At 50.4% G+C, this 26,492-nt stretch overlaps 9 protein-coding genes across 9 annotated transcripts; 3 read left to right on the top strand and 6 right to left on the bottom strand.

The window, feature by feature from the left end:
• Positions 1-27: 27 nt before the first annotated feature.
• MIND_01066300 (uncharacterized protein) lies at positions 28-1,638 on the bottom strand (the record flags this gene model as incomplete). Its single annotated transcript, XM_037367241.1, has 1 exon — positions 28-1,638. The coding sequence occupies exon 1, from the start codon at positions 1,600-1,602 to the stop codon at positions 28-30; it is 1,575 nt and encodes a 524-aa protein (XP_037216635.1). The 5' UTR covers positions 1,603-1,638.
• An 84-nt stretch (positions 1,639-1,722) lies between these two features.
• Positions 1,723-4,060, bottom strand: MIND_01066400 (uncharacterized protein; the record flags this gene model as incomplete). The annotated part of the gene is made up of 9 exons (XM_037367242.1): positions 1,723-1,994; positions 2,041-2,388; positions 2,435-2,501; positions 2,546-2,839; positions 2,884-3,039; positions 3,086-3,112; positions 3,162-3,210; positions 3,261-3,706; positions 3,758-4,060. 9 exons carry the CDS (start codon positions 4,058-4,060, stop codon positions 1,723-1,725), a joined length of 1,962 nt encoding a protein of 653 aa, XP_037216636.1.
• A 228-nt stretch (positions 4,061-4,288) lies between these two features.
• MIND_01066500 (uncharacterized protein) lies at positions 4,289-4,952 on the bottom strand (the record flags this gene model as incomplete). Its single annotated transcript, XM_037367243.1, has 3 exons — positions 4,289-4,458; positions 4,506-4,773; positions 4,821-4,952. The coding sequence occupies 3 exons, from the start codon at positions 4,950-4,952 to the stop codon at positions 4,289-4,291; spliced, it is 570 nt and encodes a 189-aa protein (XP_037216637.1).
• A 6,202-nt stretch (positions 4,953-11,154) lies between these two features.
• Positions 11,155-12,745, top strand: MIND_01066600 (uncharacterized protein; the record flags this gene model as incomplete). The annotated part of the gene is made up of 6 exons (XM_037367244.1): positions 11,155-11,245; positions 11,294-11,307; positions 11,361-11,524; positions 11,579-12,377; positions 12,427-12,570; positions 12,632-12,745. 6 exons carry the CDS (start codon positions 11,155-11,157, stop codon positions 12,743-12,745), a joined length of 1,326 nt encoding a protein of 441 aa, XP_037216638.1.
• Positions 12,746-12,803: 58 nt separating this feature from the next.
• On the bottom strand, positions 12,804-17,009 carry MIND_01066700 (uncharacterized protein; the record flags this gene model as incomplete). The annotated part of the gene is made up of 17 exons (XM_037367245.1): positions 12,804-13,021; positions 13,074-13,206; positions 13,258-13,369; positions 13,416-13,631; positions 13,884-14,082; positions 14,128-14,152; positions 14,206-14,533; positions 14,582-14,657; positions 14,704-14,805; positions 14,855-15,090; positions 15,138-15,352; positions 15,456-15,981; positions 16,026-16,201; positions 16,246-16,329; positions 16,376-16,479; positions 16,530-16,728; positions 16,779-17,009. 17 exons carry the CDS (start codon positions 17,007-17,009, stop codon positions 12,804-12,806), a joined length of 3,180 nt encoding a protein of 1,059 aa, XP_037216639.1.
• Positions 17,010-17,925: 916 nt separating this feature from the next.
• Positions 17,926-19,249, bottom strand: MIND_01066800 (uncharacterized protein; the record flags this gene model as incomplete). Its single annotated transcript, XM_037367246.1, has 8 exons — positions 17,926-18,063; positions 18,114-18,268; positions 18,314-18,347; positions 18,392-18,409; positions 18,456-18,537; positions 18,588-18,780; positions 18,829-18,889; positions 18,938-19,249. 8 exons carry the CDS (start codon positions 19,247-19,249, stop codon positions 17,926-17,928), a joined length of 993 nt encoding a protein of 330 aa, XP_037216640.1.
• Positions 19,250-19,351: 102 nt separating this feature from the next.
• Positions 19,352-20,768, top strand: MIND_01066900 (uncharacterized protein; the record flags this gene model as incomplete). The annotated part of the gene is made up of 3 exons (XM_037367247.1): positions 19,352-19,525; positions 19,573-19,803; positions 19,857-20,768. 3 exons carry the CDS (start codon positions 19,352-19,354, stop codon positions 20,766-20,768), a joined length of 1,317 nt encoding a protein of 438 aa, XP_037216641.1.
• A 7-nt stretch (positions 20,769-20,775) lies between these two features.
• Positions 20,776-21,484, bottom strand: MIND_01067000 (Cytochrome c heme lyase; the record flags this gene model as incomplete). Its single annotated transcript, XM_037367248.1, has 2 exons — positions 20,776-21,007; positions 21,063-21,484. 2 exons carry the CDS (start codon positions 21,482-21,484, stop codon positions 20,776-20,778), a joined length of 654 nt encoding a protein of 217 aa, XP_037216642.1.
• A 30-nt stretch (positions 21,485-21,514) lies between these two features.
• Positions 21,515-26,404, top strand: MIND_01067100 (Alpha-amylase; the record flags this gene model as incomplete). Its single annotated transcript, XM_037367249.1, has 19 exons — positions 21,515-21,821; positions 21,870-21,969; positions 22,016-22,030; positions 22,080-22,196; positions 22,245-22,314; positions 22,369-22,455; positions 22,502-22,517; positions 22,563-22,646; positions 22,694-22,792; positions 22,841-22,896; positions 22,947-23,010; positions 23,063-23,087; positions 23,135-23,315; positions 23,368-23,558; positions 23,606-23,701; positions 23,750-23,900; positions 23,949-24,478; positions 24,526-24,951; positions 25,002-25,111. Exons 1-19 carry the CDS (start codon positions 21,699-21,701, stop codon positions 25,109-25,111), a joined length of 2,541 nt encoding a protein of 846 aa, XP_037216643.1. The 5' UTR covers positions 21,515-21,698.
• Between the last annotated feature and the right edge of the window lie 88 nt (positions 26,405-26,492).

Consider the following 26,492-nt stretch of genomic DNA (forward strand, 5'->3'; position numbering starts at 1 on the left):
GAAAATGAAGGGAAAAAAATGAACTGCTCAACGCCATCCAAAGCGCTCCTCTTGCTCCCGGTCATACGATCTCGTTCCACGGGAATAGGGCAACGTGGTGCTGGTCTTGTGGTGATGCTGGGGGTTATTGGGTTTGGAACGCGATTTTGCGTCGTTGGGATAGATTATTGCAGCCTGATACTCCCTCGCCCAAGCCTCGATTTCTCTTTCAGCATCCACCACAGTTACGCCAGCATCAGCAAAGTGTCGAACAACGTCTTCCACTCGAATAGTTTCCCCGTTTGAAGCAGAGTATGGTCGGCGAACGGCCATGTGGCCGGGTGCAACCACCAAACCCTCCCGACGCAGGAGATCAGCATACATCCCAGGCGTAGCAAACATTCCAACTACACAAGACATCCATTCGTTGCGGAACGAAGAGTCCCCGCCAGTTGGCCGAAGTCGAGCAACTGTACGACTGGCTTTGAGGTCGTCGAAATGAGGGCTTCCATCAGCCTCTCTGCGGACCCCACGAGGCCAAGAGCCCTGATGCACTGTCAAATAAGCGTGCCAGACCTCAGTTGGGTCATCAGCTCGTGGGTTGTTGACGTGAGGTTGAACAGAGTGGTGGGGGCCCAAAAGAAGAGGCGGCTGGGAATGACCATACGAGCTGGACGGTGCTGTCGCTGGCTCAGGATTACGCCAATTGGCAAGAATATAACGCTGCATCTCCGTTTTCCGTTCTCGCGGAGTATTGTGGGCTTCAGTGCAAAGAACTTTGATGCGGGTGAGTGTGTCCTCGTTCCCCGGCTGATGGGCTTTGCTCATAAGCAACTGAAGCTGTCGCAATGTTTTTGGCATGCGGATCGGGTGGTGGAAAGGAGCATGGGGCGGGTACACCTCTGGCCGTGGAGGAAGGGAATGTTGAGCAAGCAATTCAGGTTCGGGTTTAGCAAATCGTGAGCCAGATTCTGGCTTGGACAGAGAGTTGGCGTTCTCCGTTGGCATGGCGAGAAGGAGTTCTTGTACACGCTTCCTGAGAGCCTCGCACTCCGTTTGAGCGAGACGAAGCTGAGACTGCAGCTGATTCTGTTGGGCAGAGGAGTCGCGTATTTCTGCCCTCAGACGGGCAACCAGCGCAGTTGCGTCAGATTTCGCCCCTTCAAGCTCGTGGATTCGATCCTGATCTTGGACTTGTTGCGCACGACGGCCTTCTTCAACACCGTCAGCAAAATAAGTATCGAGCTGCTTGTCCCGGTCTTGGAGTGCCCGCTGAATATTTGAAGACAACTTTTTAGCATCGGAAACATGGGCCTTGTAGGCGCGACAGGTAGTGCAGTCAGAAGCGTGGACAACTGCATATGCAAGATCGCATTCCCAATCTGAGGACACGTGATCCTCGCGCTCAGAAAAGTTTCTGGCGCGTTTGAGAGTAGGAGATTCGGCAGAAACCGAGTAGGTCGAATAGGCAGTCGGCAATGAAGCAACAAACGACGAAGATGCAGACGAAAACCCACTCGACCGTCTCGAACTGGGCGAGCTTCTGGGTTGGGAAATAGGCGATCGCGAGTCGTTGCTAGAGGTATATGGCGAGTGGCGCTGGGCCCGTGAAGAGAGAAACATGCTTCTCAAAGCACGCAAGGGAGTGGCAAAGAAGAAAGGCCGACTCAAGTGCACAGCCACTGACAGTCGGTTTACGTAATTGCCTTTCTCTCGATGTTCATCCATCCTGCACATTGTCAACTACGAATTTTCATTGGCAAACGCTTGGCGAATCAATTCAGATGCACTAAGATATGTCTCCGTCCTCTGGCGCTTGGGAGACGGCTCCATGGCCTCGTCCTCACTTATTACTCCGTTCCTATCCAAGTTCGTCGTCTTGGGGTTATATTTGTTTGCAAGGAAGTCGAGGTAAAGGAGGCTATGACGTGGTCCGGGCGGCCGCGCTAGCTCGAGTGGGGGTCCCGGGAACCACAGCAATTCGCCAGTCATTGGATCGCGTTGGAAGTTTTGAACTCGAGAATGGTTATCCAAGTAGGAGTCAAAATTCGTCAAGCATACCTGTCTCCAGCGGTAGTTTTTCCGTGCCGCTTAAAGCCGCTCCAGCTGCAGAAACCAATGACCGATCTGTTGGGAGTGAAGTGGCTGGGCGAGGGGCGAGCTTCAGCTTGCGTTCGAAGAGATCTAGAACTTCATTCTCTTCCCCGCCACCTCCACTTGCACTGAACCATTGTTGCCGCCTGATGTGACGCACGCGACCAGCAGCAGCATCATATCGATAGCCACAAACGTATAACGGCCACCCTGGATACCACTTTGGGGCACGTGGTCGTCCTCGAGACGCGGTCGACGAATGTTGGCAGCATATTGGCTCGATGACATCCACTAAGTGATGGTGTGATGTCTTTTCTGAACAAAATCTTAGCAGAGCGACATTCAAGTGCAACCAATTTGCCTGTTTGGACGACTTCTCCCTCAAAAATCTCCCCTCTTTTCCGCCTGGTTGGCATCAAATGCGCAATCTGATATTCGATAAGATAACGTTGAGTGTTCTTGGAACACAAACCTCGTCAGCACGAAGATACCATTGCACACTAATTCCGTCATCTCCATTGTTGTCGCGCCAACACCCTGTAACGTGACACACAAGAGGACGACCACGGCCGAAACCCATTTGAGAGTCACCAGCATCTGTGCCAGAAATAAGGTGGACAAAGTCGCCCGCCTGAATAGTGAACCCTTTGTACGTCACACGGTCAATGATGTCCTTGCCAGGATGTTCAAGGGGGGGACGATATGAGAGTGGTTCGGATAGAGGCAAGGCAGGGCATTTTCTAGACGTCAACTCATTCGCGACTCGCTGGAATTATTAGTATCAAGCGTCTTGACCAAGATGTGGCATACCTGAAGTGCCACAACTTTTGCCCAGTCCTCTCCAATAATACCGGCCACGCTATTCGAGCGCTCCAAATAGTATCGACGGCCACTCTCGAAAAGGCGGGCGAGATCTGTGTCGAATTGTTGGGAGGACGTGTAGAATGTTTTGCTTCGTGATCTGCTCTGTGTAAATTCAGCGCAAGGGACTGTTACACACAGTTAAACAAACATCAAGAAGCTTGAAGGTGATGCCGAGCTAAAAGGCGAAAATTGACCTCTCTCTGCTTCTCTGCGGAATAACACACCTTTTCTTCTGGTATTTGTGGTTCAAGGGATGTCGATAATTTGACACCGCTATGACCGAGTCTCAGGGAAAACGAACGGCGGAATTTGACGACACGTACGCTGCGTCTTTATACACCTTCAAAGCATGCACTATTTCCAAATGCCGCTCATGCTTGACATCTTCCATCCAGCCACCTTCAACGCCAAACTCGATGGTGAAGCGTGGCAATCCCCGCTCCAGATGTCGTGCAATGTCCAAATCACTCGGGGCACCAGAGGGAGGATCAGGTGTCTCTTCTTCGTTTTCGGTTTCGGAATCCGGTTCTACGACGACGAGTGTGGTGACGATGGGATTGGGCTGGGCGATGACCGGAGGTGGAGCTTGAGCGATGGCAGGGGTGGTAGGTTTCGGGGCGAGTATTTGTGGGGGTTCTGGTGTGGGCTGTCTTTCTGGCTCAGGTTCTTCAACAGGAGGAGCACCAAGAATCTTCTGCGCAGACTGAGGCGGAGGAGAGGTCGGTGGCGTAGGCAGGTCTCTTGCTTTCCATTCATTCTCTAGTAAGTCCTGCAAATGGCTGAATAATTATAACATCCAAGAAGAGATAGCGATGCTCACCTTCAAAGTCCCTGCGTCAACGGCAATTTGACTCTTCGATTCGTTATAGTACATGGCATTCCAAAACACCAGGGAAATGTCGGTATATGCGTCCAACGGGTTTTTGTACTTGTTGTTCTCCAAATTCAGACGGATTGGCGCAAGTGCTCGTGGTTGAGGAATAACGGTATAGTAGTGAGGTAGAGCATTGCGGTCTACCAAGTCCAGAAACATTGCAGCCAAGCGACGTTTCCGTGCGCCAGTAGCATTACTGATGGCGTCGAGGACTTCTTCAATATCTTTCTTCTGAGCAGGCGACAACATTTGAGAAGGCGCACTAAAGGAGACTAAAGGCGCGTCAAGTCACGGTCACGGTCACCATCACGCTTGTGATGGCCGTGCTTATTTTCATGCGACCAGGAGCCGAGTCATAAATGCGAACCGAGATTTATTCTGATAGCTAGTAGTAAATTACTGTAAGTAACTACTGATTGGGAACTGAAAGGAAAAGTCAAGACATTGTGAGGACCGCTACTTGCACGATCCAGTTACTTAAGGATTAAAAGGTTGAGGCTCTGCTCGAACAGCCCCGTGGCCCATCATCAGCGGTCCGCTCATCGGTGGCCTGGGGAATGGGCATGAGGCATGATAGACCCTCCTAGTTTGAAGGTGATAGAGGGCGACGGCCTCGTTTTCCCCACCCATTAGGGTCACCACACCGGCTACCAAGTGAGTCAAGACGAGTAGGAAATTCAGAGAGCAGACGCACCTTCTGGAGGTATTCCAGCGCTAGTAGCGTCGGGGTGCCACTGTTGGTCCTCGTCCTGATAATACGCTATATCCCATCCACTGTTCAGGAGGTCCAGAAAAGAGATAGGGACAGCGGGCGTGGCACGCTTTGCGATATGGTATTTCCACACTCCCACAGCCATCGCGATCGGGTCGGTCCAGAGAACGACGGTAAATTGGGTGTTCGGGATATCAATCCGAAATCCATGCCCAGGTCGTCCTCGAATACGTTCTGGGGAATTGAAGTTCTGGTACAATTAGCCCAACATGGAGTGTGGCACCATGAAGCACTTACTATTTCTGCATGTGCATGGGGAGGAATCGTAATGGGATCCGTCAATTCGCCATAGCCATCGGAAGCCTCAAAAAATCCACTGGGCGGATACGCAAAACGCGGACGGCCACCAGTTGCCTTGAGGTAGGACATGGGTGTGCAAGATGAACCACGAAACTGTGACCTGTGTCTCTTTCTTCTGAGCAGGCGACAACATTTAAATTTAAGGCGCGTCAAGTCACGGTCACGGTCACGCTTGTGATGCCCGTGCTTTAAGGTGCTTATCTTCAAGCCAAGTTTCAAGCTTCGATGCGACCAGGAGTTTTCAGTTTACTCTTAACAACTGGACATGTCGTCGCTATCCTTACTCAAGAGACATTTCTCGCTTCTCAACTCACGGAACATTCAATCATGATGATGACCTCTTCTGTTGCACCATTCGTTTTCAACAGTCTCTCTGGGCTTCTTGCACAGTGGTTGGCTCTTCCCTTGCTTTCAGTTCCAATTTGAGCGTCAATGCAGGCCTAATACTGTGAAGAACAGTGATATATTGAGTCTGGTACGACGAGAGAAGGCTTAGTGAGTAAGTATGGATGGTAAGTAAAAGGGGTCATACCTGGTACGACGAGAGAAGGCTTAGGAGCCTCTCCCGTCGTCCAGGTTTTAGATACTGTGATCGACTGTAGATGAAGATAAGATGAATGATTAGATATTGCCTGTAGCGTCACCATCCGACACCCCCCCTTGACGCGGGTCGAGTCGTAACATCTTCACCCATCGAGCATGCATTACACGGTGAAGGGGTTTGGTGAATAGATCTGCAACGTTCTCATTGCCAGATACGTGCATGACGTCGATTAGTCGTTTGAGGACGCAGTCGCGAATAAAATGTTCTCGGATAGCGATGTGTTTCATCTTCGAGTGTGCATGTGGGTCGTGAGTGCATGCGACTGTGCCTTGATTGTCGCAGAATAGCGAAGTGGGTTGCAGTTGAGGAAACCCAAGTTCGGTCAACAGATTTCGGAACCAAAGGACATCCTTCGCACAATGGGTAGTGGCAAGATACTCGGCTTCACATGAAGATAGAGCAACGACAGCTTGCTGTTTTGATGACCACGAGACGGGAGAATCGCCAATAAACACTACGAACCCCGATATCGACTTTCTGTCGGTCCCCATTCCCCAATCGGAGTCGCTGAGAGCCGTGAGCATTGGTTCTCGCTCAGTCTTGCCCCCCAAGGAGGATACCATGGCCTGGTGTTCCGCGAAGATACCGCAGGAGGTGCTTGACTGCTGTCACATGTGCAGGACCGTGCTTGGCCATGAAGCGAGCGAGTTCGCGAACCGTGTATGATATATCGGGTCGTGTGCAGGTCGACAGATACATACATCGCCCGACAATTGCTGCGTAGGGATAATCTTTCGCCTTTTCGACTTCTTCATCGGTAGGTTGTGTCAAGCGAGTACTCGGGTCCATTGGAGTTTGGACCGAGTTGCTCTTGTCGAACCCGAAGTCGCGCAGTATTGATTCTGTGAATGACTTTTGGTGCAGGCGAATTGTGTGGTTAACTTGGTCGCGCTCGACAGAGCACCCGAGGTGGAGTTTTGGTTCGCCATTGTCTGTGATCTCGAATTGGGCGGATAGAGCTGATACAACTGCGTCGGATTCGGATTGGCTCGACGACGCGATTAACATGTCGTCAACGCTGGTAGTGATGAGTGTGTAGTTGTTGTCCTTCTTTCGAATGTAAACGCTCCAATCCGATTCTACGCGTTTGAAGCCTATGGTTTCGAGTCTGGCGTTGAGCTCTAGATACCATTGGCGTCCAGCTTGTTTGAGCCCATACAGTCCTTTCAATAATCGCCAGTATCCTGGTCCCGCTATCTCCGGCTTTCGCATATAAATTTCCTCGTCGAGTGGTCCGTTAAGGAAGGCAGTCTTGACGTCGACTTGACGCAGTATCATGTCGTGTGCGGCAGCCAGCGTGAGGACAAATCGGATAGACTCCCACCTTGCGACTGGTGCAAAGGTGTATGTGTAATCTTGGCCTGGGATCTGGGTGAACCCCTTTTGCGACCAACCGAGCTTTGAAGCGAGATATTCGTCCATCTCTGTCTCGCTTGATATGGAGTACCCACTTGCACGCGACAGCCTTGCGATCTGCTGGGACTTGGTCGACTTCGATGTAGACTCCCTTCGCTCTTAACGACTCGAGTTCTTCGAATATGGCGATGAGCCATTGTGGCCAATATGCCGAAGCTTTTGCTTCTGGGATGGAATTGGGATCTTTGGCATCAGGATCGTCGATGGGTTCGGTGAGTGTAGTATATGCGTGTTTGGCTTGTTCGAGAGCTTGAGCGAGTTCGACTAGTTCTTCGAGCTCGCACTCGATTTCGAGTTCATCACCCGACATGAGGACGGATAAGAGATAATCTTCGGAAATCACGAAGTCGTTCCCCCCCTCGTCCAATGTCGCGTGGTTGATAATGTGGCGAGCAGGAATGCGACGCGTGCGAAGTTGCCCTTTCGTTGCGCTAGAGGAGTGTCATCAATCTCCTCTGCGCTGGGCGTATATGGTTGCTGGTCAAACAACCTGTTTAGTCAATTAGGGTATTCACAAGGAATCCCGGTGCAATGACGCACGGAGTAGCTCTAGGCTTTGATAATATTTCTTCCATTGCCTCGTCCAATAGACGTCGCACGGGTCTAAATGTTCGTCAGTGTATTGATCACCCCGGTTGAATCAACGAACTTCGGGTGTCTGACTGCGATTTATTGGAGACTTGTCCATGTTCGGTACACGCCTGGTTAAACAGGTCAATCTCTTCTTGTCGTTAACGACAAATACATACTCGTTGTTATTTTCAACGGTTGTGTTTTGCTCGATGGCAGGGTTTTGCTCAATGGCAGGGTTTTGCTCGATGGCAGGAGTGCGCTCGAGAGCGGAGTCATGTTCTGAGACAGTAGTCGTCGTAAGAGCGGGTTTTGGTTGAGTTCCCATTCGGTTGTCGTGCTCCTTGAAGTGCTCCTCGATTTCGCAGGGAACGTCTTCCCACAGGTTTTCGGAGTAGGAAGGAGAAGGAATGAGATCGGGGAAGCCATGAAATTCGACGTCTCGGCGTGGTCGAATTGTCCTCGTAGCAGGAAACCAGATTAGATATCCTTTGGAATCTCGAGCATACCCCACGAATTTCCCTTCCTCGCCTCGCATCGCGAACTTCATTTGATCGGTTGAGTTGGTCTTTCTCGAGGTAACAAGGGCGCCAAATGGTCGGAGGTGTGAGAGATCTGGTTGGTGTTTAAACCAGCTCTCGAATGGAGTAGAACCATCTGCGTTGGCTGAATGCGGAACTCGGTTCTTGATGTGGACGCAAGCTTGGACGGCAAGGGGCCAGAACCAGGTTGTGAGTGAGGCGTCCACAAGCATTGCCCGAGTCATATTTTCGATCGTTTGGTTCAATCGCTCCGCCACACCGTTCTGTTGTGACGCGTCGGGGACAGTCTTCTCATAAGCTATCCCGTTTTCGTCGCAGTAAGTACTGAATTGACCATGAATCAACTCGGGGGCGTTGTCAATTCGGAGGTAGACGATCTTGACGTCGAGGAGTTTTTCGGCACCAGTCCGGAAGTGATGGAAGCATTTCAAGGCCTCGTCTTTGGTCTTGAGAAAGTAGACAGTAGAATAGCGTCGATAGTCGTCCGTGAACGTGATGAAATACTTGAATCCTCCGTACCCGACGGGAAAAGGACCACAAATGTCCGAGTGGATGCGAAAGAGAGGGCGCTCAGCGCGTGTTGAAGCCTTTGGGGAGAATTTCAGTCGCTTGATATTAGCTAAAGCACACACTCTGCAGTTGTCGATCTTGACGGAGTCCACGTCGTCTGGCAGACCACGGGTAGCGTGCTTGAGGCCTTTAACGTCTAAGTGCCCCATTAGACGGTGGAAAAAACCTCGCGTTTAGACGCCTCTCCGGCGTCTGGTCCAAGGACCGCTACGACTGACGGTGTTGTCACATTGATGAGTTCTGTGGGCAAATCAGCTTCCGCGGAAATATTTGTCGACTTGTCGAGATTTTGGGTAAAATTTGCTTCCGCGGGAGCGTCTCGTGATTCGATGATTTTGACTCCCATCTTGTACAGTCCACCCACTATCTCGCCAGACGCGAACGGAAAACCTTCCGCATTGTAGTAGTTGATGCGGCCACCCCCCGTTTCCGTGTGGACGCCTTTCAAGTCGAGTTGGGTGCCGGATATAAGGTTGCAGCGAGCTGAGGGAATGTGTAAGGCTTGGGTGAGGGCGAAAGTTCATGTCTGTCGGGTGCGTTCCCTCCAGAAGCACATTTCCTTTGCCTAATGCTTGTGTTGACAAATTAGTACCAAATCCATGCACATTCACCGGATTTCTGAAGCGCTTATACTCTTGGAACGAGGAGATGTTGTTGAAGACGTGTCGGGAAGCTCCAGTGTCGTGGTATACGTTGTCGGTACGGGTTGCTTCGCCATTGGGTATCACATTCACCGCATTAACCCAGATTTCTCCTTCCTCGTCTTCTTCGTCGACCTCCATCTGTCCCATCATGAAGATAAAGCCAGCACTTATCGTTTCGTTGCCGACAGCTTCAAGTACCTCGCTTTCATCGTCTTCCGTGAAGTCTATCATGCCCACAAAACGCTCTCCTCCCCCTCTGTTCGGATTCCTTGTGTGATTTTGACGCGCTTGTCTCCTCGATGCGGCGACCCTTTCGGCAGGTGGAAGGTGAATATTTCGCGACCCATGGTAGTTGTCGGGGTATTGACCTTCTTTTCCACCTTTATAAGCGAAGCAATCAGCTTGACAGTGGCCGATTGGCGTGGCGCATTCAACATTTTCGCAAAACAAGCGTTGTCGATCGCGATGTGAAGAGTCGTTTGGTGGGGCGTTGGCATTCCGACGATCATATGGTGCTGGGCGTCGGTCCATTCGCTGGTACGTTCTCTGTTGACTTCTTCGTTGCGCAGGTTGTGCCAACGAAGCTGTAGCGACCGCACTAGTGTCACTGTCGGCATTCGAAGATACACCAGGACTTGCGTTTGAAGCCTTAAATGCTTCTTCGGTTTGCAGTCTGGTCGACACATCTGCAGAACTGAGGGGTTTTCCTGCCTTCTCCCCCAATGTCATCTCTTGGAGCAGCGAGTCACGACAGTATCGCCATTTCTCGGTTTTGCGACATATTCGTGATTAGGCATTTTGCAAATTCGTGGTCTGGCATCATCTCGGGGTCTGCTCGACAAAGTTTCTGGTACTGTTCAAGCATCGCCACTCTCCAGGCCACTGGATCTCCTGTCCCGCAAAACAACGACGATATCTGTCGTTTGAGTGTAACGGCTGTTAGCGTGTTTGTCGGTTCGTACGCCTCTTTGAGTGCCATCCAAGCCTGACGTGCTGTTACACAGTCGTTGATAACGTACAGCTTCGCCATTGGAACAGCATCAGTGATTGTCGACAGAGCTTTCTTGTCCTGTATCAGCCAGGCTTCCGCAGCTTTCTTTGCGACGTTGACGGCCACCTCATTGCCCTGTATTGTGATCGTGGTCATGTTCCCAGCCTGGTCAAGCCCGGTATGTACTTGGCTTTGAGTGAGTGTTGGAATAACTGGTGGTTTGTAGTCTGGACCATCGATATATTGCCAGTAGCCGGCAGCATCAAGTTTTCTCATTGCTTTGGCTCGAAATTCCGCATAATTGTTGCTACCATCGGCGGCTTCGACGATAGGGGTGAGTTTCAGTGCTCGCCATTCCTTGTCGTTGTCGCCTGAGCTCATTTCAAACAGGGATTGATATGGATATGCCGTCGTGAGGTGAGATGGTTGTTCGAGCTAGCGAGAGGATTAAGAGCGGGCAGTGAGTTGGCTTAATCGTTGTTGTCTTAGGGTCTGGGAAGAATATAAGCCTGAATATGTGTGTTCTTGGTGCGCAGATTTCAGGCGGGGCCCATAACCTGTGAAGAACAGTGATATATTGAGTCTGGTACGACGAGAGAAGGCTTAGTGAGTAAGTATGGATGGTAAGTAAAAGGGGTCATACCTGGTACGACGAGAGAAGGCTTAGGAGCCTCTCCCGTCGTCCAGGTTTTAGATACTGTGATCGACTGTAGATGAAGATAAGATGAATGATTAGATATTGCCTGTAGCGTCACCATCCGACAAATACAGTTCATGGAAATGGTTAGCCTCTCGATACTCTCGCTACCAGTTGCTTATCAATGTAGGGCATTCCATTGTGCCCGGTATTCTTCATCCATTTGTATTACTTTACCACGCAAGGCAAGACGCGAAGCTGCCACCTTCACCCGAATGGCTGGCATTCGACTCCGAGATGAGCTACGCTATAATGAGCCAGAGGGGCGGCGAAACCCATCTCGTCACCTATCGAACCGTCCGGCCTGCAAATATTGTCTATTTTGACGGTAATGCCCTGCGATAACGCAAAAGATCTTGCTGAGGGAAGACTATAGGAATGTCTGCCTCGGTTAGTGCAACGTCTGGAAAGTATCATTAATTTTCCTCACTCCCCGAGTTCAGTGGGGACCTGGTTGGCTCGACTCGCAAGAAATGTTCATTTATGGGGTAAACCCTGCTCAAGGGAAGAATTCCAAGTGGTGGGATGACTACGGGCGGGCCGACAAACTTTGCTCCTGGGCGGAACCACGGGACATCGATGGTATTGTGCGGATGAACGCTGGTTTGTACGTCTTCCGATGCGGCTTCATCGAGATGTTACTTACATAATGAAATATCAGCGAGATAATATGGTGCGACTTTAACTCGTCAAAACTCCAGCTGGTCTCCCATTTGAATATTACTCCACCGGGAACCCCATTGACACAACGAACCTGGTTTCCTCGTTTCCCAGATGATCTACCATCGACGCCTGGATACCCGCCACAAAGAAGACCCCCTCGACGTCCTCGGATTTCGCAACTAGCTGAAACGGGGCAAATCGAATGGGTGCGAGCAGCATCCCATCGCGCCTTTTCGCCACAGCCTCATCTTACACTACTCCCATCAGGAATGGTCTCGTACTATCACCCTCGTCTCACCAGCCTCGTTGAAGACCGCATCAATCGGTCTATGAACGCTCATAGATTGGCCAACATCTCCTCCAGCGATGCAGTCGATGTCGTTCATGAAATCAATGCTGTCCTGGCACGCTTCAAAGCAGGCGTTATGGGTAGCGGAATGAACTGGATTGGAACTTCACTGGATATAATCGAACAGTGGGGAGACCGAATCTCTCATATGCACGCGCTTCTGCTCAACATGTCAGACCCGAGCACTGATGCAACAGCCTCACTCCCGACCATCCGCGCACTGTCGTATACCCCACTTAATCCATATATGCAGCCAGGGCTGACGCCGAACGCATCTGCCTGGGATCTGTTTTTCGGAATGTCGCCAAATGTGCCTCACGGTAACGTGACCGCGTTTGAACGTTGCACTACCCAAACGACGGGATTCTTGACTGCATCCCAACGAACGTCTCAAGAGGATCTACTGCAAGAATCGATAGAGACCGTTCTGAGTCGACTTTGTTCCGATGTGCGTGAACCACAGGCAATATAGACTTCCTTTTTCATGTCGCTCACAGGTTGGCACCATATTTGTCGAAAGCTCCGACCTTGTCCAGGGAACTTCGAAATCCACCCTTGCGATTTCCGTCCACCATTGGCGAGTGCGAATAGAGAAGCTCATGAAATGGCTTGATTGGAGTGTCTGGTTGAGATGCGACCAGGTTTGTCCACGGGATGTAGGTCATCATGAGTTGCCTCAAACGATGCCTGATGATTGCACAGCACGTTTGTTCCACTCCGTTGTGGCCGATTGCGTGGGTATTCAGGCGTCCTGGGGAACCAAACCGTGACGAGGAGGAGGAGTTGAAGCCGCGATGCATTCGAATGGCTGTTTGAACGGAATCAGCTTCAAGTTAGATCTAGATCCTAGTATGATTTATATAGAGACCCACTTTCAGCGCGCAGAGTCCCATTTCTCCACCTCTGCGACACACAAATCCTCCCAGTTCGCCTCCCAGCCTTGTTCTTCCAGCAATGATTGATCCGCCCATTTGGCCAGCGCGTCTCGCGAGTCTTCAAATGAAACAGAATGGCTCCGGATAATATTGACCAGCTCGATGTGCAAATTAAGTGACCGGTGGTATGGTGGCAGAAGACCAGCAATCGCCGACACTTGTAAAAAAAAATAAGAATAAAAAAAAAGTTTATGTGCACCGATGCATACCGAATTTCTCCAGCGACCAGGTCACCCACATCGGCTCTTCTGACGCCCACTTACACCCCTTGGTCCTATGTGCGTCGATGAGCAGCGCCTCCAATCCCTCGATCACAGCGTTCATCTTCCGGAACTGCTTTTGCTGACGAGTTGTCGATTCCCAAAGTACGAGCTTTTGCAGTTGGCCACTTACCAGTTTGAGCAGGACGACATCCAGCTCCTCGATGCGCTTCTCCATGGTCTCAATCTTGGGAGTAACCAGTCGAGTGCGCGGCAGACGGTTGGGAACGAGAGCGAGGGCATTGCTGTTTGGATTACATGGACGAGCGACGAAAAGGGCAAAGAACACACTCGAGTTCAGTGCGTGTGTCCACTAAACTACGCGCTGCTTTGAGCCCGTCGAGTAGAACAAGATCGTCCCAAGTCTCGGTGATGGCGCGTATTTCTTGGAGGGCAGCCCGGGTTTTGCGATGGTAGGTTGATTCAATGGCACGCGATGGAGATGCAGGAGACTTTGGGTGCTGCTTGTTAACAGTGACAGGGGAGGAAGTTGGTGTGGATGGGCCTCTAAACGACGCGAGACGGTGGCTCATGGGTGTGTAGGACAAGTAACGATGCGAATAAATACAACAATCCAATATTACCAGCCTCGTTTGCGCCCACCCTTGCCCCATTTTTCTAGTAAGAACCCCGTCATATACTCGTACACCTCTCTCTGAGCTCCCCGCCGATTAATACCATGGTCACTAGAACCCAACAACTTAGTCTTTGCAGTTAGCACAATTCAAGGATACCGACCTATCAGTAAACATTCTAAACCTGAAATTCCTTATTCGAGCCTTGGTAAACATGTCCAAGAGATGCGCAGAGTTGGAAAAGTGGACATTGTCGTCCGCGCTGCCATGAGCGAGGAGGTAGTTGACCTTTTCGAAGGCGGTCACGTTGGAAATGGATGCATTGATGTACCCTCCCGGATTCAGCTCAGGAAGGTTCATATAACGCTCGGTGTAAATCGAGTCTAATCGAACGTGAGGTTGTGAAAACACTCGGTGACTGGACGAACCATATAGCTTCCAGCTCGTCACGGGCTGTAACAAGAGAGGATTAGCAGCCAGCAAAGCAACAACTACAAGGCACGCACAGCAACTGACATAGCCAACGAGTGGATTCCAGCACCAGCCTCCACCACTTTGGCGCTCATGAAGCCGCCATATGACCAGCCCCAGATGCCGATTCGCTTAGGGTCGACGTAGTCCTTGGCAGCCCATATTTTTGCTGCAGCAATCTGGTCCTTGGTTTCCCAAAAACCGAGGTTGCCTTTCACCGGATTCCGCAACTTGCGACCTTTGTACCCAGTACCCCTCCCATCAACAGTGACAACGACATACGAGTGCCCACAGGCTAGATACTCGTGCCAATCGCCGCGGCTGTACGACAAGTCCACCAGCTGACTAAAGGGACCTCCATATCTGTCAAGTCGTTCAATCAGGAAACATGAACATTCCAAATAAGCGTACACTCTGAAGAGCACAGGATATTTAGTCCTGCCGGTGTCATCCATGCGTGGAGGACGGATTTCCTTGACATTCAGTTCTTCGGGCAAAATTAGAACTGGTGCACCCGACAAGCAAGATCGTACCATAGCCATCAACTTCAATCGTGGAAAACAGAACCGTTGCGCTCTCATATTGCTCGGTGACGTTCACGAGTCGCGCATTAGTTGTGAGTATATGTTCAAATTCTCCAATAAATCAGTAAAGAAATCTAATCATAGACTGGGTAAAACTCACTGCTATCACCGGCTTTGACGACTTTCTGAGTGGGTATACCTGGTCCATTATAACTCTGTAGATAGAAGCCGGCTTGTGGAGAAAATGACGCAGAGTAATGCCCCGGTTCTGATACATCGGTGAGCGCTGAAGGAGCGGTGACCTTGGGCGTCTCTTTCGAAGCCTTGTTCAGCGAAGGCAGAGGTATGGAATAGAGGTGACGCGACGTTGATAATGGATTGGCAGCCTCGAAGTATCTGAGGAGAGAATGAGGTTTAAGGCTATGCTGACAGAGTGTACAAACACAATTCCTTTCGCTATGTCCACGCCCAAGACTCCTTTTGTGACTTCCCAGGGACCAGCTGTGAGCCAAATGGGTGCCGAGCTCGTCGGGGGACTGAATAGTGCAAGGTGATTGTACCCTTCCTTCGTTGGTACGACGTCCAGGTATGCTGCCGAAACGGTGCCAGAAGATAGCGAGGAAACGAGAGCGCTCGGCAGCGGATAGACATTTTGGAACTAGAGGTGGGAGGTGAAATAAAGGCGACATTATTGAGAGAGAACTTGCGTTGTCGATCCAACCATCGTCTCCCTCTTCGCCTTCTTTCCCCAGCGTACGTACCACCACACCTTGTTCGCGTTCAGTCAAGCTTACAGAGGATTTCTTAGCCAGATTGTTGAACACCACTACGCTTCCGTGGTCTGCGTTGCGAGTTACTTCCTTGAGAAGGAGAACGTCGTCGCTGATCCATTTGATTTCCGAAATTACGCTGTTGTTGGCCTCCTGGCGACCTTTCCAGTTGAGTGTAAGCAACTCGACCTTCGACTCTGTGGCGGAAGAATGTGCTTCGATGTCAAAGACTGCCACTTCGACCAAAGGATTAGCGTAACCAGGTTTCGGATACTTCATCTTGACTTCGCTGGTGTATGGGACGACTGTGTCAGAGTCTTCGGTTGGGTTGTAGATTGGGAAAGTGAACTCGTCAACAAGGCTTTCATCGAAAATCAAGAAGGCGAGTTTTGTGGAAGAGGGGGAGAACCAGAATGCGAAGGCGGAGGACAATATTTCCTCTTCGTAGACCCAGGAAGGAACGCCGTTGAATAAAGATGTCGAACCGGTGGATGTCAAACGTATGGGTTTCTCCGACCTAACAGAATGAGCGGCGCACTCGTTCGGATGGCGAAAACCTACGAAGGCGATGGCAGCAAGAAGAGATCATTCCCAGTTACATAGGCAATGGACTCGCCGGTGGGAGACCACGCGGCATATGCAACAGTCGGAGGATGTGTAGGGGGTATCAGTGGGGTAGTCTTCTTCGTCGCGATTTCGTGGATATAGTAATTCCCGAAACTTGACCAACGCCAAAGCTGAGAAAATGCTGAGTGTCAAGTATCAATATTCTCAAACATACCTTTTTGTGGTCAGACTTGACAAGTATATATTTCATGTCGGGGGAGAGTTTCCAGCTGGCCCACGATAGTGGTAAGCCGTTGGGCTGCTGCGTCTCAGTAAGTCGGCCTCGGGCCAGTAATTCAACGCACACTCTTGACGTCGAAGGTATAAACCAAATCCTTGGTTGTATTGGTCTTCAGGTCGACCAACTTGATGAAGCCATCCTCAGAGATAGAGAAGACCCCGTCTCCAGCTGGACAAAAGAGTCGGAACATATAAACGTATGCTTTTGCAGTTGCGCACCTTCGGGAACCCAAGCCAGACTCCGTCGTTCCGCAGAGAAAGTACCGTTGAAGACGTGCTCCATAGTAATTTTGGATATTCCCGGGGCGCGGTAGGTGTTTCCCACATACGAATGAGCGGCGATTATTCCGATTATTCCAGAGAGCGCAACGAGAGAAGCAAGTGAGATGACAAGGAGGCGTAGCGATGCTGGTGTGCGCTACGAGACATATTGAGTTTGGGCATAGAAATGGGTACTTGGGGACTGACGCGTTGCAAATGAGTATTACCGCGCTCAGCAATACCCGGGCTGGCAGGTGGGCCCTTTTCGAGGAGAGAGCCGTCCTCTGATTCGTCTGAACTGGGTGCCTCGAATGGGCCATCGCCATAATAAGTCGGTGGCCGGACTTGGATGGGCGCGGGTCGGTCTTTGTTTAAGGAGAGTAGAGATTCTTCGGGGTCTTCGTCATGGTACAGTTGCTCATACTGCGTACCAGACATCAACCGCAGAAGAAACGAGCAAAAGTAGTGTCACAAGATTAGATACCACTACAACACAGTCAAGGCTACAGAATAATTACAACTGAACGAGTGTGAGGGTCCTAGAGGTCGCCTTCTACGGGTTTCGGTCGCATCAAGTCCCACCAAATAGCGAAGACCGCTAAGCAAAGCAGACAAATGCCAGCGGTAACGATGACACCGCCAACGATGCCAACTTCGGCAGCTTTTGTAGAAGTAAGGGATGAGGTGAGGCAAACGGCGCCCAAGGGTGTTGCAATGGCGCTGAGAGTCAACCCGAGGGTAACGAGCAAGCTGTAGGTCGCATAGGTTGACCATGGTTCTTGCATGTCCTCCTCATCCTCGAAAAAGTCCTAAAACAACGTCGGCATTCAGTTCAACTGTACATCATTAACCGACCTCTGGTGCTGGTGGCTTCGTCGGGAATAGCAAGAGGTATAACAGAACGGCCAGAGGAAGCGTCAGGATTGCTCCGCCCACTGCTGCTGAACGAACAGAAGTTTCTAGAGGTGTTGACACTCGGTTCGTTGCAGTAAGAACCGAATGCCCAACGGCAGCATATATGACGGAGAGAAGTGGAGGGAGAGGGATAAAGCCAAGAAAGAGAGTCGCGGCTTTCAAGGGACTTGGTATAGGGCGTTGAGAACGCCGAGAGGGCGGCCGTCGGAAAGGGGTGTCGATGTTGGCCAGCGTAGAAGGTCGCTCTTCTGACTTGGAAGAAGAGAGAAACGACATGGTCAACCGCGCTGGCCACCGTGGAAAGAACGGTGTCGGAATTAGAGTGTTTCGTGAGAGGGAGAAGGTGCTTGATCTAATCACGCTTTCAAGATTATCTCTTGCTAACCTCTCATTGAGCAATACAGTGCATTCAAGGCTACAAATAGAGTCGTGTCTACATTCAAAGTCCCAATGCGCTTATTAAAAGCGCGAAGAGTGTCATTAAGAAAACATCAGGCGACAGTTCAAATGCTGCAGAAGTCGATCCTGGCGCAGGAAGAAAGTGACTAGAGTCTTCTTTCTGTTGAGCTGTAGATTGCTGCAGAGCTTTATTCAGTCTTGTTCCTCAGTAAGAAACGCTAATTTGACCTTGAAAGCAGCAAGGCCGACTAAAATCCCAGCAATAAAAAATATGAACGCCTGGATTAGCCATATAACGCCCCAAACTTGGGAGGGGCAGCATCCACAAATCTTTGCAAACGCTGAAGCGTCAGAGGAGTTGACTTTGCGGGCAATGGTATCATCTAGATAATGTGAATTAAACTTGAGGGCAACTGTTTGTCTGTTACCTATAATGTCCCAGATGCAATATAAGCAGCTCATCTAGGAGTGTTGAGATATAATCATCATCAAAGTCGCAGACGCACCACGCCAATGAACAAGACCTAAGGCTGGTCAGTGCGAGCAGCGAAGATGCTTATGCCAACTCACAAGGAACCTGAGTGCAACACTCTCTGCCACAAACCAGAAAAGAATGATCAATCCAGCCATTGAAAGGATTAAGACCCAAGTTCTGTGGACAGGTCAGACATCGGTCAAGTTTGGCAGGATAACATTATGTACAGCCAGTTTCGCCTAGCCCACCATAGCGTGAAGAGGAAGAACACGCCAATGACGATCACTGCCACTTTACTGGCATTGGTATCGAAACCACAAGCGATTAAACACGCCCCGATGAATGAGGAGCCAAGGTAACCTGCAGGGAGGGTCAACCACGGTATGCCGCCGGACATAGACGTGGCGCCGCCCTCGTCCGCTATTGGGAGTGTCAACATATCTCAACGAGCTAGGAGAGCGGACTAACGATCCAATTCAATCGAATGGATTTTTGCGCAAGTTAGCAGTCCCATTATAGCGTGGCTCATCTAGACACAAGTGTAAAGAAGGCTGAGTTTTGGGCTTCGCGAACATACCTCATGAAATCCAACAGTCAACAATCTTGAAATAGAGGTATGAGATGCTTCTTGACTGAGAGGACCAGCGATGATCTCACTTGAAGGGGTATACTGCGCAAGTAAGATAAGCCAACAGCTAATCACACGATGCTCACTGATTTTGTTGAGAATGGGGACGTGCCAAAGGATTGCTATAACAATGATATAAACGCCAGCCACAATGAGCGTTGTTCGTTGCGTGGGCGAAGGCTGGAGAGTACTGGCAACATCGCGAACCCAGAAAGATTGGTCGAACGTAGCGACATGACTGCTGCCAGACACCGGGGACATGGAAGTAAAAGCCAAGAAGTGCTATGCACCGCAGTTGCAAAAGCAGAAAAGCAAGAGACTTTAGATCGTGATGTCACACCCCGTGATCTGAAATTTCTCGCCATGGGCAAACGAAAGAAAAATCGAACACATCTCAAGGGCGCTGCCGCGCCGACAGCCCCGGATGGAGTTCCCAAGTCTTTTATCATTAAGCACGGTCAAGTTGGTCATTCTCTTGCCCAACTAGTTCGCGACCTGAGAAAAGTCATGGAACCTAATACGGCCAGTAGGTTGAAGGTCGGTATATTCTCCAGAAACGCAGATTGGGTCTCATTTAACTATAGGAACGCAGCCGAAACAAGCTTAAGGACTACTTGACTCTGGCTCCGGCATTGCAAGTTACTCACTTGATGGCATTTACTCTGACGGATATCGCGCCGTCTTTGCGTATCATTCGTCTCTCCTCTGGGCCAACCCTTAGCTTCAGGGTCGAGCGGTACAGTTTGATGAAGGATGTTCTGAATACATCGCGACGAGCGAGGAGCATTGGCCTGGAGTATCTCAGCCCACCCCTCGTGCGTTTTCTCAGTTCTTCTGCCCACTTTCTTTATCTCAGAAAAAAAAATAGCTTGTATTGGCTTCGTTTCCTCCTGCGTCTCCCACCACCCCTCCACATCTAACCCTCCTCATGAAATCCTTCCAATCCCTTTTCCCGCCTCTGTCTCCCCAAACCATCGCACTCTCCTCCGCCAGACGTGTCGTGCTCATATCGTACAATGCAGACCGTGGTACTGTGGATTTTAGGCATTACATTATCACAGTCAAAGCATACGGTGTCTCCAAACGGGTCCGTAGAGTTCTGGACGGCGCACAAAAAGCCTCGACTGGGGTTTTGGATCTAGGAAATGAGAAGGACATTGCGGATTTCATGTTGCGGAAACGCGGGGAGCCAGGTCCTGATGGGTATGAAAGCGCGGCTTCGTCGACGGAAAGCGTTGCAGGTGACGATGGGGACGCTGTTGATCTTGCCGACGATTACGTTGGGCGGAATAACAAGAAGGGTTCAAGGAGAGCTGTGCGTTTGGATGAAGTTGGACCTCGGATGGAGCTACGGCTCGTCAAAATAGCAGAGGGTGTACCAGGGAGGGAAGGCAGCGTTATCTACCACGAATTCGGTGTGCTATTTCTGGTCTTCAAAGGTTTCTTGATCTTGATTGACTTCTCTTCAGTGAAAAAGACCAAGAAGGAGGTTGCTCAGCTGAAGGAGGCTCATGCCGCTAAAGAAAAACTACGGAAAGAGCGAAGAGAAGAACAAGAGCGCAATGTTGCACGCAAAAAAGGTCAAGCGTTGGCTGAGGACGAGGACGAATCCATGTCCGATGAAGGAAACGAGGAATACGAGGAAGAAGGTGGCTGGAATGAAGAAGAGGAGATCAGCGATGGTGATGAAGAACAGCTCAGTGCTTCAGAGTCTGAGAGCGAAAGTGAAATCGAACAGGCTCGACCACCGAAAAAAGCCAAATTACGAAGCAAACGATAGTTTTTGTTTATTTCCGTTGTGTAGGTGGTAATACAGGAGTTGTACCCAGCATTCGAGACCAAAACCGTTCAGTCCGCATCTTTACTCCCTCCCAGTTGTCGAGCGCAGGTCGGACATCAAGATAGAACGAGGGACCTCCACCAGGTTGACTGTGGCCCGTGTAAAAGTCGATGATATATCTCATTTGCAGCCCGCAACGATCGACAACCCAGTCATGACGGTCGAAAGGTGCCGTATACCTCCAGAAACATTGATTAAGAGCAAGTTGGAAGTGTTGTTGTTGGCAGAACGCACCCAAGAAGTGTCTTGAACCTCGCTCTAATACTCGGTTCTCCTGGCTTACCACGAAAATTGACCAATCTAATCCCACCGCATGCATCCCCACCTCGACCAGCCTCCCACTGCATCACCTCCGCCCAAGCGCGTTCATTCACTGCGTTATGGATGGGGACAATGGTTTTCATATCGCCAGACTGGGGGTTATGATTTTTACGAGCCATGGCGGCAAAGAACTGTGCTTCGGAAGGGTAGACCCAGTTTCCATCGGCCGCTTTCGGAATTGAAGAGACCTCACGATCCGTCGAAAGTGTTGACGGGGTAGACGACGATGGGGAGGAAGAAAATAGACTAGACCATGTAGAGCGCTGTGTTTTGTGCTCGACAGGACATTTTTCTGCCGAGTCGGAGTTACTCGAGTGGTCGACAGGACAGGACATTTTCGAGCACGTGACTTAGACGCGTTTGTTTCTCGACTCCGACGTGCTCTTGTCCTGTCTCTGTTCTCCCAGTCATCTCTCCGGCTGCGATCTGAAACTCCCATTTCTGAGACCATTTTCTAGTACTTCCGCACATCCGCGTCTCACCCGGGCCCAATCCTATAAGTTAGCCGCAACATGCCTCCCTATTTTTTACCACTTGTCTCGCGCTCTCATGATGTTCTCCTCGCTTTCAAAATTTGTTTTACTTTCTGCTTTATCGGTCGACTTTGTTGTTGCTGCTGGCAGTAGCATTTATCGTCGTGCGCCTTCTCAAAACAATGATGTTATCGTTCAGGTTAGGAATCCCTGCCTCAGCGAATTCCTCTCCTGACATGTATATCAGCTTTTCGAGTGGCCTTGGGACTCCGTGGCTGCCGAATGCACCTCGTTCTTGGGTCCTAATGGGTATGGGTTTGTACAAGTCAGCCCTCCAAACGAGCACAGTGAGTTCTCATACACCCTCGTCACTCGCATTTGACGTCCTCCTAGTCACCGGCTCGCAATGTTCGTCCAATGCTTTGAAACAGAGTCATGTTTATTAAACCTTTCGCAGGGTGGACTGACTACCAGCCCGTGTCCTACAAAATTGTTTCCAAACGGGGATCCAGAGCTCAGTTTATGAATATGGTCGCTTCCTGCAATGCGGCAGGAGTCAAAGTCATAGCTGATGGTCAGCCTCAAGCATATCATGCCTCCAATCCGCTCACAACCTCTTCAGTCGTCCTCAACCACATGACCGCAGGGTCTGGTACTGGTATCGGCGGCAGCACATATACCAAGTACAACTAGTCAGTCCTCCCACTATATTGACCAACTTCCTCGGTGGCTCACTAGAACGACAGTCCTGCGGCAGGGTATTCGTCTTCGAACTTCCATTACTGCAACAACGGTCGCGCTGCTGACATTAGCAACTACAGAGACGCCTACAAGTAAGCTATATTGTCGTCATCTGAGCTGAATCTTACTCGTTGACAGCGTCCAATTCTGTGAAGTGAGTATTATCTGTGCTTCACCACTATTCTCACCCATCCACCAGCTTGTCGGACTGGCGGATCTCGCACAAGAACAGCCTGCAGTTCAAAGAATAATGGCGGCTTACCTCAATGATTTGCTTTCAATGGTATAAGAGCATCGTCGTGTTTTTCCGCTAATCCAATTTTCGTTCAGGGCGTTTTCGGATTTCGGATCGACGCAGCCAAACACATTCCTTCATCAAATATTCAGTCAATACTTAACCTGCTTTCGTACCCGTTCTATGATACCCAGGTTTGTGCTATGCCTGGTCGTGTTAGTGTTGTCCTAATATCCAAATAGGAGGTGATTTATGGCAGCGGCGAAGCCGTACAACCCTCACAATACGTTGCTAATGGGTATACCTCTGCCCCTTCTGAAGATAGCGACAGCTTCTGACCAACCACAGGGATGTCATCGAATTCCGTGCAACCTCGTCTGCACAGGCCGCCTTCAATTGGAATTCTGGCGGGGTATATCACTATTCCTCACAGTTTCTGTTTCCTTCGCTGATGTGCATGACAGATTGCCGCTCTCGTCACCCCCACTCGTGAGTACCCTGAAATAATATCTCTTTCTATTTTTCAACGCTTTCAGCTATGGGATCGAGCTCCCCATGGAACTTTGTTGACTCATCCAAGGCTACTTATATCATGGCTAATCAGGACACTGAACGTGGAGGGAGTTCGCTAACTTCTAACTCGCCTAACAACATATATACCCTTTCCGCCATCTTCATGCTTGGCTTTAATTATGGGAGTCCAACGGTTTACTCTGGGTGTGTCTTTTCTTCTTGCCACAGCTTATGTCAGACTTACTCCTCCTCCTAGTTACGACTATACTTCGTATGATGCTGGCGCTCCTCAGAACAGCGCAGGACTCACGAATGCGGTCACGTGTGGCTCGAACGGTTGGCGCTGTGAGCACCGGAACATTGCCATCGCGAATATGGTCGCATTTCACAACGCTGTTGGCTCTGCGCCGTTGACGAAAGTCACCAAAGGGACCAACAACCAGATAGGTACATGGTCATCACTCTTCATTCTACTCTGCTCATGCCTTGATCAGCGTTCGGTCGTGGTAATGTTGGATTTTTAATCATCAACAACGACAATTCTGTCTGGTCTAACAGCTTGTGGGCGACTTCTCTTCCTGCTGGAATCTGTGAGTGCTGGCTTGCTGCGTTGATCTGATTGGTCTGAACTTCTCCAGATTGCGATATTATCCATGATACGGACGCTCGCCCTGGCACGTGCAATGGACCATCGTATGTTGTTTCGGCATCAGGGACCTTTTCTGCATCAGTCGCTCCGAGAGACGCATTGGCCTTGTTCTCTCTTTCAAACGCGAATGGGACGACCTCGTGAGTGGGGTTTGACTGATTGTGAACAATGTTCTGACATATCACTAGTAGTTCGTCTTCGTCCTCCGCTTCGGTGTCTTCTTCTGCTTCTGGCAGCGTCCCCTCTTCCCCACTGATAGCCCCGCCAAGGCCTTCTTCGATGTCGGCTTCTTCATCGATACCTGCCTCATCTTCGATACCTGTTTCGTCTTCAGGGTCTGCTTCCTCTTCAGTGCCAGCTTCATCTTCAGCGCCGGCTTCATCTTCAGCATCCGCCTCTTTGTCAGCACCCAGTTCTTCGTTGATCCCTTCTTCGTCAGCCTCCAATGCCGCACCAGCTTCTTCGTCAATCCCCGCTTCTTCTTCGCCGAGTTCGATCACCAGCAGCTCTGTGCCCGCTCCTGTTAGCACCGCAGTCACAGTATCATTTGTTGAAACTGCTGCAACGGCTACTGGGGAAACACTCAAAGTCGTGGGGTCGATTTCGCAGCTTGGAAGCTGGGATCCGGCGGCCGCCATCCAACTCAGCCAACCCTCGGTCAACGCAGACTGGCAGCTCACCATGGTCCTCCCTCCGAACACGTATTTTGAATATAAATGTGAGCCAATTGCTCCTGATCTCGATGCTGGACTTACCTGTTTGCAGTCATAAAAGTGAGGGGAGGCGCTGTGACCTGGGAGTCGGGTAACAACAGGATATACACGACACCTAGCGCTGGCTCAAGTGTGACGCTCTATGGAATTTTTGGCTCGACAAGGAGTAGTACAAGTGCTATCACAGCGGCGGCCACACCCCCGAGCGCGCCATCGTCGTCTGTCAGTGCAGCGCCGACTAGCCCTCCGGTAGTCGCTTCCAGCAGCACTTCATCAGCCGTTCCGCCTTCTTCAACTGGAGCCACCGTCACGTTTAGAGAGACGGTAACGACCGCTGCTGGAGAAGCCATCAAGATTGTGGGCTCTATCCCACAACTAGGCAACTGGGCTCCTGCATCTGCGATTACGCTCACGTTTGACGGCTCTGCTTGGTCTGTGTCGGTCGTTTTGCCGCCCAACACGACCTTCCAGTACAAATGTCGGTATCCAAATTTATTCCCCCAACCATTTTTACTGACATTATTCCAGTCATACGTGTCAGGGGCAACACTGTTGTCGCTTGGGAATCAGACCCTAATCGATCATACACGACTTTGAGCAGAGGCACCAGCGTAGTTGTTTCGAGTAGTTGGAGATAAATTTGCAATCTTGATTTTGATTTTTTCACGCGTCATAAAGTAGTCATGTGACCGTAATCTCGGACCTTGTCTGTTGGCCTCCAACCACCACAATAATGCGGGCGACCAGACGTTGTCTTCAAGCTGTTGAGCGCCTTACCCGCAGACCAAACAGTAGAACACAAGTATGAACCCTTCAATTCATTGACCTTGCGCTAGGCACCAGTTTCATTGGTCTTGGTCGAATGGGATCGGAAATGGCGTACAAACTCATCTGCGCCATATCATTGGCTTATTTTGTTGCAGGCATAACCTATTCTCCAAAACCTTTGCAAATAAGCCTGAATCTCGTTTTGTTATTTGCGACGCTTTACCGGAGTCGGCCGCTTCCTTCCAGAGGAGTTTCGTCGCCGCGTTTCCCGGCGCTCATGTTGAGATTGCCAATTCCCCAGATGAGCAAGTACTCCAAACCTCGCATTTATCTCAGCAAAAGTAATCAGAGCAAGCCAGGGCTGCTATGGCTTCTCAAACTACTGTCACCATGCTTCCGTCATCGAAGCAAGTGCAAACTGTCTACGGCAGCATCATCCCAGCCCTTCGCAGTCTGTCTGCAGACGAAAGCAAGGGCTCAATTTACATTGACTCGACGACCCTCGATGTTGCTGTTGCGCAGCAAGTAGCACAGCAAGTTATTGCAACTGGTGCCCAGATGGTCGATGCGCCAGTTTCAGGCGGTGTCACTGGCGCTAAAGCAGGCACCCTCGCGTTTCTTGTCGGCGGAACGCAAGACTCGTTTGAGGCTGTTAAACCTATTCTTGCCTTGATGGGTCAACGAATTGTTCATTGTGGTCCATCCGGCGCTGGTCTTGGCGCAAAAATCTGCAACAACCTCATCCTTGGTGTGCAGCAAATAGTCGTCGGAGAGGCCATGCTACTTGGCCAAAAACTTGGACTCGATCCCGCCGTGCTTTCAAGCGTGATTGGATCGAGCACGGGCAGTTGCTGGTCGTTGTCCGTCAACAATCCAGTGCCCCATGCCCTTGGGCCTGAGAAATCTCCTCCGAGCGAGCGCGATTATGAGGGAGGCTTTGCGACCATGTTAATGGAAAAGGTCACCATGGCTTTTCCGATTCTTTTTCTCAAACTCTTATTTAGGACATGGGCCTTGCAAGGGATTGTGCTGTCCAGACTGGAACGGCGCTTCCCATGGGAGATGTTGCTCTCCAACTATATTCCAAGATGATTCAGGTCAGACCCGAGCTCGGAAAGAAGGACTTCTCGTCAGTTTACCGCTACATATCAGAGGAGCTGTAGAATTGCTGTAATAATACTGGTTGTGAGGCCGTGACTGCTATATTGAGCTTCCATCACTTTCCTTCTTCAACCTTGGGGTTGCTCCCCA

Source organism: Mycena indigotica, assembly GCF_014461135.1.
Source record: "Mycena indigotica strain 171206Taipei chromosome Unknown Mind.scaff0009, whole genome shotgun sequence".
Lineage (NCBI taxonomy): Eukaryota > Fungi > Basidiomycota > Agaricomycetes > Agaricales > Mycenaceae > Mycena > Mycena indigotica.